This window comes from Cyprinodon variegatus, unplaced genomic scaffold (assembly GCF_000732505.1).
Source record: "Cyprinodon variegatus isolate N-32 unplaced genomic scaffold, C_variegatus-1.0 Scaffold579, whole genome shotgun sequence".
Taxonomy (NCBI): Eukaryota; Metazoa; Chordata; class Actinopteri; order Cyprinodontiformes; family Cyprinodontidae; genus Cyprinodon; species Cyprinodon variegatus.
Window position 1 is genome coordinate 395,086 of NW_015151032.1, and position 12,001 is coordinate 407,086.

The following is a 12,001-nucleotide window of genomic DNA, read 5'->3' on the forward strand; positions in this document are numbered from 1 at the left end:
ACCTTTTTTCATGATAGGACTCGTGCGCGCGTCATGACAGAGGGGAGGATGGAGAGTGAGGAGGACTCCAGTGGCAAAGCAGCGTTTTCCAGATGCAAATACCGCTGTTACTTCGAGCTGCGTTTCCCCATCAGATACGGTTTCCCCTGCATCTCCGCACAGCGCAGCGGCACGATTCACCGCGCAGGCGACAAGAAATGCACATGTTCGCTAAAGGCGCGTAACAGCCGCCCTGTGCTCATGCCACAGGGTAACTACGGAGAGCGTCAACGATCATTAGCCTATATGGAGAAAGGAAGAAAGATGGATGGATGGATGGAATAGATAGATAGATATAGCTACATGTTACAGTATCTATAACAACCCAAACACAGGATTTCAGAATTAGACATCCCCAGTTATTAATTTCATACACTCGCAAAAGTAACGCAATAGTTACTTTTACTAGTAACTAGTTACTTTTATTGTGGAGTAACTCAGTTACTAACTCAGTTACTTTTTGGGAGAAGTAACTAGTAACTATAATTACTTTTTCAAAGTAACGTGCCCAGCACTGTTTATACATATTTCATTATAACCTCCATCTCCATGGCTATGAACCTCATCTTTCGTTCATGTACAGCCACTCTAAAAACTGCCAGCAGAATAGAATCAAATAGAATCTGCTGCTTTAAATGGGTGGAACCAAACCTCTCTGCATGTCTTAACATTTGGATCACTTTTGCATGTGCAAAAAGAATATTGCTTGTATATTTTAGTTTCCCTTGTTTGGAATCCTTAAAATTCAGCCCTTATTGTCACAGGAGTGATACCTATTCCCTGTTTTAAATGTGAAGCAACAGAAAATTCAGTTAAAGCTCTACATACACTAAACTGTATGTGACCAAAATCTGCTTATAGCCTATATTAACTGCAAGAGAAAATAAATTGTGTGGGTATGTGAATATTTTTAAACAAATCATTTTCTGAAGTAATTCTGTTGATTTTTTTTCTTCAATTCTTAAAGTAGAGTGGTGAAAGCGCTTGCATTCTTTTCTTAGATAAAAGTAAATATAACTGTATAAAAAGACTGGTAAAAGTCTGGGTACATAAATGCATTCTATATCGTAGTAAGGTACAGTTTTAGGTTTTCAGTAACCACTACTTAAAATAAATTACAATGTGAATATCACATTCAAGCCCTTGTGACACTGAAAGAATTTAAAAATCCTTTTAAAATCACAATCAATTATGTATGTGTCTGAATGTATTGTTTTTTTTTTTTTTTATTAAATCAACATAAATGACAACACAGGATACATTTACAGAGGAAATATGCCAACCTAAAAGCCTCCCTCTCACACTCATTCACATTCATTAACCCATTCATTCCTCCACAAATTACATTTTCAGAATAAACATTTCTGAACTTCCCATTTTTTTTTTTTTTTTTTTTTTTTGGCTTCATCAGCGGTTTCAATCATATAACTTTCTAAATTTAAATAATTCTGAATAAGTGTTTTAAATAAATTAATACCAAGTGAAAATTTATTTTTGGCTTTAAAGATTAACCTTTTACCAAGTACAATGATTAAATTAACTAAGTCGTGACTGTTGTTAAACTCTCCCATTAAAACAGAAACCACATCGAGCTTCATAGACAGACCAATCCTTAAACACATTTTTTCAACTTCCACCCAAAATAGAGACACAATATGACAATACCAAAACAAATGCAGGGTGGATTCAGACTCCTGACAACAGAAACGGCAAAGATCGGACTCTGTCATATTCCATAGCTTTAACATTTTTCCATTGTGTAAGAAATTGGATGTTTTTAATGTGAAAATAACGCTTTTGCACATCAACAATAGTTTTATGAATAATTTGAATATTTTATCCCAAGACAACAGGCAGTCAAAGTAGTCCTCCAATTGTCCATATGTGTTATATGTCACACAAATATCTGTGTGTGAATGTATTATTTGAGAGTTTCTGCAGCGTTTTAATGTTTTTAATTTGTTCTATTTTTATTTAAAATCTGTTTATATGTTGTAAGTTATACACTGCTGTCCTTTTGGACTCTCTTGGAAAAGAGATTTTAGATCTCAAAGGGACTACTCTGGTTAAATACAGGTTAAAAAAAAGTATTAACGTATCATTACTTTTTTGCCTTAAAGTTTACAAATAAGAAAAAACTATAGAAAAATTAGAAACAGTTATACGGAAGGAAATTTGTTTAATTTTCCTCTTTTTCTCAATGTGTTGGTAGAGAGAGCAAAAATAATTTTTCAGCCTAGTTTTGTTATACATTAAGACAACAGACAGAAGGATATAGATTAAACTGAACAAAAGTTCTGCATAAGCAGTTAAATACATTGTAAAACTCTGGTATTCACAGTGTTAACATTGCAAGTAGCTTTAAAATGAAAATAGAACTTGAAAAATAATCAACATATAAATTTAAATTGTATTAAAAGCACAAAGGATCCATCCCCTGCATTGTTTCCCAGCCTCCTGTCTTCATCCATGTCACTATCAATGTTTTATAAACAAACTGAGCTCCAACTGGACAGATTCTTTTCTTGATTTGTATTTTTTGTTTGTTTTTTCACTTATCACATTCAATTCAATAAATTTCTTTTTAGAACTTAAAAGAGAAATTAAATGTTTAAGTAATACACTTTTCAATAAGCGGCTGTATATTTTGATAGCTGCAGGCAGGAAGGGTCTTTTGTATAGGTTTGTCTTGCACCAGATCTGGAGAATCCTAAAAGACTCGGTTGTCTCCTGAAGAGGATGCTTAATGTTGTCCATAATGTTCTTCATCTCATTAAGAATTCTTCTTTATGAAATAATCTCCAGAGGTTCTAGAGGAGTAAGTAGAACAGAGCTGGCCTTCTTTCTTAGTTTGTTGATCTTCTTTTAGTCATTTGCTCTGATGCTGTTACCTCAGCAGATGATTGCAGAAAAAATCACACTCTCCACAACAGATTTATAGAAGATCTGCAGCATCTTACTACAAGTGCTGAATTACCTAAGCTTCCTTGCAATAGAATAGAGTAGAATAGAATAGAAAACCCCTTTGTTGTCCCACAATGGGGAAATTGTGGTGTTACAGCAGTGTATAAAAATATCAATGACAGATTTGAGAAAATAAATAAAACACTGCACAGTATTTTACAATAAATACTGTGCATCTGGAGAACAAATAATCTATATACGAGGATTGAAGTTCAGGAAGTACAGTCTGCTCTGTCCCTTCTTGTAGAAACCTTCACAGTTGTGTCTCCAGTCCTGTTTGTTGTCCAGGTGAATACCAAGGTATTTATACTCCTCCACCACCTTCACTTCTTCTCATTTAATCTCAGTCAGATTCAACTTGTTCCTGTTTTCTTCCGATATCTACAATAATCTCCCTTGATTTATTTATATGAATATTGTTTCTGCACCATGCCACAAAGTGCTTCACCAGCTCCCTAAGCTTATTCTTCATACCTGATGGACCCAACAGATTTCTGCTGATGGTATAACTGATTCTGGTACTGGACGTCCAAGGTGTACAGAGTTAAAAAGAAAAGAGAGAGTACCGTCCCCTATGGTGCTACTGTGCTGCTGACCGGTTGATTAGACAGCTGACTCTTCTAGCAAACAGTGGCCTGTTTGTCAGGTAGTCTTTGATTCCGGTGATTGTTGATGCCTGCATCTGAGGCTTCTGGAATTTATCCCAAAGCTAATCAGGCAGATTCTTGTTAAATTACAGCTAAGCAATAAATCATACCGATATGTATCGCAATAGACTGTCCAATTCAACATAAAATATGGTATTATGTGAGATGTAGACAGAGGAAAGGATTGTGCTTCTCATGGCCAAAGTTATGTTTAAATGGTATTAGGGTTACAATTTAAATTCTTATTTTAAATAGGTGGAAAACCCTCCACTAATTTACATTGATCAATATGGACTAATACGAAAGGCTTATATAGTCATACGTTTTGTCAGTTATATCACAGAGCCTTATGTTACATGCCTTGTCTTAATTATAGTGGGTTTGTTAAAACAGCTATGATGGCATCTTCAACTCTAGCTCCATAAGCTACATGCTGCAGGGATTTCTGGTAGCTGCTTGCTTGCTCAGGTGGACCAACTGGAGTCTCTGTAGGACCTTCAGGATGTGCATCAACATCTATAAGGAGCCAGCACAGAAAAAGTAAGAATTAGAATGCATTTGCGTAGGGAGTAAATGTAAAAAGTCAAAATAAATACCCAGGTAAAGTAGATACCAAAAAAACTACTTGAAAACAGCAATGAAGTGTTTATAATTCATTACTTGACACCTCTGTATGAAAGACACAAAACCTTTACTTTTGCCTGGAGATGCCAACGTCTTGCACGTCTATTTCTGAGAGAAAGGTTCTCATGTGGCCAGAGGCGTAGCCGGAACATTTTTATAAGAGTGGCCAGGCAATAACCAATGTACACAGAGGGGTGGCCGAAAGCGGATAGGCGCCAGAACCTCAGGGTCAATCTACACTGTTAGAACAGGAAAATTAATGAGCACATTCATTTTCTAAATAAAGACAAAATATTCTTTCCTACAGCCTTTGCTAAAAAATAGATGCATATATTTAAACATCTTCCTAGATAAAATGTATAGTGGATACAATTGTTTCAGGTTTGAGTTATGGGACGAACATCTTTTCCTTTGTCATTAGTTACTTTTATCAATAATCATTCTACAAAAATATATATTTACAAGTACTAATATCTCCATAAATTGATTATTTAATACCCTTTTATTAAAATAGTTATCTATCATTTCACTGAATACTCCTACAGTATATGACTTGCAGAGAGAAATAATTTTCTCTTTACCTCATATAACACTAGTACTGAAAAGAGCATGAATTCTGTACTTATTATCTTTGATGTCAGCACATTGATGTGCATAATTCACCACAGTGTTTTTTGTTGTCAAGTTAATGTTAATATATTAAAAATTTAAATGTTTTGAATATTCCGCGTGAGAGTATTACTGTTGCCGCTGTCTGTATTGGACGGGGGGGGGGGGAAATGGTAGGGGTGGCCATTAGAGGTGGGCAGATCGATCCTGGGATCGATACTATCGATACCAACTTTAGTATTGATATACAACAATATTGGTTAAACAAGATCAATACTTTTTCTTCTCTCCCGCACACACTAACTACAGCAGACTGACCAGTCTGTCCGCCGGTGTTACATCACTTTGCTGCTCCCCCTTCCCCTCTCTTCACCAGCTCAGCACGCAGACTCAGCATAGCCCCGCCCACTCGGCTCTCTCTCCACTCCACACATACAACTGCACTGCTGCTCTGCAGCGGAGCAGAAAAACATGAAGAGGGAAAGAAGCGGCGTTTGACCATATTTTAATAATGTAAATGAAACAATGGCAAGCTGTGTGGTTTGTAAAAAGCAGATTAAATGCAGTGGAAACACAACATGAAAAACCAACAGGAGCAAGAAAACGTCGAGCTACAGAAACAGAGAGGAGACGAAACTTCACTCCTTGCCTCAATAAATAAAAAAAATACATAAAGCTGAAATGTTAAAAAGTATCGGTATCGTATTGATATCGGTGATACTGACCCTGTATTTACTTGGTATTGTTACCATTATAAATTCCTGGTATAGCCCACCTCTAGTGGCCATGGCACCCCTGGCCCCCCATCTAGCTCCGCCCCTGCATGTGGTATGCTGGGGGTCTCTAACAGCTGCAAAGTGGCTTCTGCTGGGGGAATATTCCTACATGCAACAGATATTCGTATAATTTCCATTGTGACTGTATATTTTCCAGTGGTGAGCAGCATCTACCTGGGTGGTCGGGTGCACCTGCATGCCTCTGCAAGCTATGTCATTAATTAAAGCGCTTCTAAAAAAGTCAAAAAGCACGCGCAGTGTCCCACGTGCTGTCCTCTCCCGTGGCTCCACAGGTAGCGTGTCTGTGCGTATTTTTCTTTAAAGGTGCCGGATTAACGCGTAAAGGTAATGAGGGGTCAGAGCTTTCAGGGTTGGAGAGTCCTCTTTGTGAACTTGTTAGAGGAGAGAGAGGGAGAGGAGAGAGAGAGAGGGGGCTGAGCCATCCTCTCCCGGCAGAGTGCGTCCCGCTCCGCTCTCACACCACTGGGACTCCTTCTACCATCAGGCATCTGACTGGATCATCTCACCGCTTTCCTCTATCTGGATATCTCAGATGAACCATATACCCGATTACATTCAGGCTGCAGCACATTAATGTCTCCTCTATTTTTATAAAGTAGTTTCCCTTTTCCAACCCAGTGCTTTTGGATTCTAGAGAACACATGAGCCTGGTCGCGAAACTCTGAGAATCAATCATGGAATTATGGATAAAGTTGGTTTTGTTTTACAGTTGCTGTTTTGGAGCAAGCGCAGACTTCGACGGCAGGTAGGAGCAATTTAACGCCACTGTATTTCGTTAAAATTAGTGATCTTTTTGTATTTAATGAATATAATACAAAGGTTGCTTAGATATTAAAATATCTTGAGTAAAAAAAAATCAACGTGTCGCTTGAACCAGAGCAACAGTCCAATCCATCCAAATGGATCCGCGCGTCTTGTAGGACGCACAGTTTCTCCGATCGGTGCGTTGTTTACATTTGCTAAAGTCACGCCGAGCGGCTCCTGCTTTGAGCGCACAGGCTGATTTGATGTGAGAGGACACTACCTGGTGGATCGTGTTCAAACACGATTCCCATGAGGTGTGTGTGAGAAGACGCCAGACACCAAAAGAATGCACCTTTTAGGTATTCTCATCCGTAGGTAGGCCTACCTCTGAATTAAAGCTGTTTGCTATTTTAATCCTTACACTTACGCACAGTGACACCAATATGCGCTCTGCGTTTGTGCACACCCTTCTGATACATTCCTTCACTAAGATCACTCTGATTGACATGTTATGACCCAGAGTTCATTGCTCAGTGAAGCCAGATTGAAATGGATTTATGGAGCTCAGACAAGGAGAGCCCATCCAAACACATAGAAAGTTACACCACCACCACAAATGTTGTCAGTCGCAAAGTATTTTTCCCCCTTTTCAAATTCTTTAATTCACCTTACTTTATTTTAATAGACAGTATTTGTTGCTCCACTCACAGTTGGGACCTTTTTTAGGTCTTGCATTTGCATATCTACTGAACAGATATGCAGTTTGACTTCTTCATTGATAGATTTAATGGATAGCTTCTTGAAAAAAATAGTATTTGAGTCTTATCAGAGATTCTCTACAGGGTTCAGGTCTGGACTTTGACTTGGACTAAAAGCAATCATAACACAATAGTTTTTGAAGTTAAAACCATCCAGCGTAGCTCCATCTGCATGTTTATAGTGCTTGACCCTTTTCTGTCCCAAATCTTCTGCAGCCTCTGACTGTTTTGGTTTTGTTAACCGCCCTCTATTCATCAATCTTCCCATCGACCAGCATCTTTCTCTCTTAGGATAAGCAGCTGGGTAGAGATATTTTTCAAAATCATCACCTTTTATGAAAAACAATCACATAAGTAGTTTTTTTTATTATTTGTTCTAATAAACAGAAACTATTAAAAAATTTTCATACTGACAAAAGCAGCCTAGCAAGAGATACAATCTGGCTTGATCTTCTTGTTGTGTAAAAAAGCAAACAAAGAAACAAGAAAAATGTAAAAGTCAAATTAGAAAACATTTTTTTTCTCATGCTCTTTCTCATGTCTTGCACATATATGAAAAAAGGATCTATCAAATACAGATGTCCAAAGTAATTTATTTTTAACAAAGTCCTTGTTTTGGGTTATGTGGAGTAACACACACACACACACCTGTTTGTTCTGCTATATGTAGTTAGGAACGATGTGTTGACTCCCATTGGTTTTCAAGCATTTTCAACCCTTTTTATGCCCTAACCCTAAAAATAAACCTAAACCTAACCATTACCAGTGCATACCTCACCCTAATCCTACCGTAACCCAATGGACACCTTTGCCCTAAATCTAACCATTAGCAAAATACCTTGTGAAGACCAGCAAAATTTCTTCACAACCGGTCCTCATTGTGATGGTGAAATTGGAAAAGTGGTCCTCACATTGACGCCTAGACAGGTACACACCCCAATCCTTGCAATTTAAGTTAATTTATTTTTTAACAAAATAAAAAAACAATCATTCTTTATATAAATAAAAATAAATATATCATCTATTTGTGTTTCATTACTGCTTAATCCTACAAGAAGGCTGAACGATTGTGCCCCAAAAAATTGTATTTTTTTCAACCAATACTGCGATTTTATTTCGATTTTCTTTTGCACTATGCACAGGCATGAGGATAAGCTTGCCTGTCCAGAATCTATTGTTGCAGGATTTACTGTAACCTTTGTGTGAAAAAAAATCTTACATCTTCTATCTTGAACGGATCTGTGTGCTAGTTGCAACTCCATGAGCAACCTTCAGAGAAGAATATATTAGCATATTCTAAATGAACAGAAATTTCATTTGAAAGCCATTAAAGTTTATTCTTATATTAATGTCTGCAAAAAGCCCTGACAGACGTTGTCATTTCACCTGCTATATTCATGAGGTGTGCATGTCTATTGTTTTTTTTTTTTAAAGCTTATCTTCTCCAACAGAGTCTCTGCTTTAAATAAGCACATTTCTGAAGCAATTAGGAGATCAAAGGTTTCAGCCAGCTGGAAAATGTTGTTTCTGTGAGAGATAGAGGAAAAATAAATACAAGAAAATAGGTATAACTTCATATCACAAATATTCTTTCTACCCCTCACAGCTATTATCTGCCTGATAGGGCTCATCAAGAGAGTATTGGTCTGACTTTGTTTAACACTATGCCTTTGTGAAATAATCATTTATTCCAGCCTTCACAGCAGCATATTGTACATTATTAACATTCCTGCTGATGGAGTGGCTTGTCACCATGCTCATAATTTGCCAATTTTTATGGGTATAAACATGCTCAGACTTGAGTCCCTCGCTTCAATATTAATTCATTGAGAAAATATCCCCTGAGAGTAAGTGCGAGCAAGGAAAACATTTATCACCTATTCCTGCTCACTTATTGCCTTTTAGAGAGCATTCCTAACAGGCTTATCCATCTGGCCCTGAAGGGTTGTTTGCATCATCGGTGAGATAGTTCTGCTCTCCCATAGCAGCACATGATATAGTTAATAAGCCTGTGCCAGTGTTTCCACAGCATGCCGCTATTGCTGCTCCCTTTGTTTGCTCATAGAAAGGAACCAGAACCCAGCCAGTTACATGTCACAGCAGAAAATACCTGAAAGTGAAAGACAGCATGAACAGTAGAGGATTTTCTTCACCACTGATGTCCTTAAGTTGTTAACTCTAGCATAGCCAAATGTTGCATACCAGACATCCTCTGTCATAATCCAAAGCTTGTGAAAGAAAAGGATGCCAGGTTATGTAGGGATATCGGATCCACATTTGGGCTTTCAGGCGTAGAAGTAAGAAAGTAGAAAGAACAGTCGGCAGACAGCCTGAGGGACCTCATGCACCATAGTGCATGTAGTCCTTATAGTCCTCTTAGGGTTGGTTTTGCTTTGCAAATAGCTGTTCTATGTCGAGCTGTTTGATACAAAAAAAGTGTAACGACATCATGTTATGCATTATTGTATAAAAAAACAGATAAGCCAAAAAAATGTTTATTATAAATAAGGACTACACAGAGGCTTATGACATGATTTTATACTGGAGGGATGGCCTCTGGAAGAGCCGCAGGAGTCAGACGTGTTTGCTAATGTTTATGTATGATCCATTTTAAGGATGAGAGAGTTGTCTTTGCACTGGGGAGAGAACAGATGGCTACTTTTTCTCTGACAAGAAATGTTCTAAGGTGCAAATACATATGTTTATTATACCCTTGTTGTATAAAAACAAAGGTTTATTGTAATGTGTGCAGTGGGCACCATCAATACATCCAACAGCTTATGCAGTATCCCTTAAATCCCATTTATCTATACAAGTTCTAAACCTCTCTCACACTTAGATGGTAAGAAATGGTGAGGGATGAGTTAATATGTCCAGGGATGGGTCAGAGTCTATAACAGCATGGCTGTTGACAGGTTTGTGTAAGGTCTATTTGGGTTGGGTAATTAACCCAGCATGCATGTTTTTGGGGTGGATGCCTGAGAATGCAGAGATGCATATATTCACTTGGAGATCATCCAATCTTTCCTCAGATTACCTTAATGTAATCACATCATGCTAATCAAAATGCTATGATTTTCAGGACTCGCTTTTTGAACTCCAGAAATGTTTGTTCAAACCCATTTAGTTCATTATGTTCAATCATCACGTTAAGTTTATTTGAGTAACCAGATCTGACAGTGTTGTCTAAACAGATGGCTTATAACAAAATATTGCTTTCCTTCAATATCCCGGAGAAACTGGGCATGATAAAGCACAAACAAGCTTAAGTAATAATATAGTAAAAAGAACATGTTAGGGGACAGTTTCGTGGACCTGCTCCTGTGGTGCTGTGCACCACCTTGCACACAGACTCTGTCAGAATATATCACAGAGAGGATGTAAGGTTGAATTTTAATAGTGTGCGTTTAATGCCTTACAGATTGGTTTATCATCTACTTTGTTCATGTGGAGGTCAAATACTGCTAAGTTGAACATTTCATTTAGATTATGTGGTAAAATTATGAAATCACAAATATTTAACAAGTTCTTAAGAAAGAGGCAAAGGGGAAAAAAAAAAACACACCAAAAATGTCTTGCCTTATCCTCTTTGCCTTTTTCTTTCTCTGTGTTTTCCCATTTGCAGCCTTAATTTGTTCATTATTGGAACAAACTGAGTTTGGCTTTGTATTTGGAAATTTAATGGTAAAAAACCCTCACCACTTTTTAGAAGCTGGTTCACTTAAGACTTTCTGCCATAATGTTACATTTACAGCTGTGTACACACCAAATGTTACAGCACTATTTCTGATTTCTATTCCTTTTCCGTTTTTGGAAATAAGCTGCTTTTTCTTCCACTGCTGATATCTTGAAAACACAAGCAAAACAAGGCTGTTTTTGCACACATAGCTGGTAGCAAAAATACCTGTATTGAGGGTAAATATTTGTGATTTTAAAAAAAAATTTTTTTTTTTTTTGCAAAGCAAGTGATTGACCATAGCTTGCTAAAAGCCTTCTATACCAATGACTGCTAGTTTTTGAAATTACAAAGAAACACGGTAAGATAAGTCACAGATTAATGTGTTTTCATGGGCACTTACATCTAAAAGAAAGATTCTTTTATTATGTTTCTCCACAAAACAGTCAAATTCCTTAGCTTGCAAGTTCTTACAGCTCCTCTTTTCCATGGCTTTGAATAAGTATGAGATACTTAATCGTTCTAAGAAATCTTAACTCTTTTGTGAGTCTATTTTAGATTAAGGTTGTAATCTTTCTGCTCTTTATGACTGTTGATGTAATTACGAAGCCCTCTGGTCAACAACTGATTTTAAATGTGCTGTATAAATACATTTGAAACTGGTAATTAAAACAGATGACACCTTAGTTCTGAATTAGAGGTGCAACTTTGTTCTTAGTTCGACCTTCTGCTCAGGGGTATGTCCATGTGTGAGTAGGTAAACTGTTTGGTTGTGTACCAATACATTTTTTTTTACTGTAATAGTGTGAAAAAAAAATCTGAATCCAAAGCAATGGGGATTAAGCTTCAAAAAAACTTAAGTCACTGAGTAGAGAAGCTAATCTTTTAAGAACATGTTGACATAATAAACATGTTTTAACTTCAACCTGGACATTTGGCTTCGATGATGACTGTATTTAACTCTTGATGCACTTGTTGACATTCATGTTGGTGAAACGTCAGAATGAGAATCAAGCCAAGTATGTTTGTACTTACAAGAAATTTGACTTGGTGTTAATTGCACAGACATTATATATATATATATATATATATATATATATATATATATATATATATATATATATATATATATATATATATATA

At 36.9% G+C, this 12,001-nt stretch overlaps 1 protein-coding gene across 4 annotated transcripts in view; it reads left to right on the plus strand.

Annotated features, from left to right (window-relative positions):
• Positions 1–5,982: 5,982 nt before the first annotated feature.
• The window catches only part of npnt (nephronectin), a 66,657-nt gene continuing 60,638 nt past the window's right edge, over positions 5,983–12,001 (plus strand). Inside the window, exon 1 of one of the 4 annotated variants that reach the window (XM_015392219.1) lies at positions 5,983–6,425. In XM_015392219.1, the coding sequence (XP_015247705.1) occupies positions 6,355–6,425 (71 nt within the window). In that variant the 5' untranslated portion in view covers positions 5,983–6,354. The remainder of the gene's footprint in view (positions 6,426–12,001) is intronic. The other 3 variants (XM_015392220.1, XM_015392221.1, XM_015392223.1) reach the window with 3 other exon arrangements.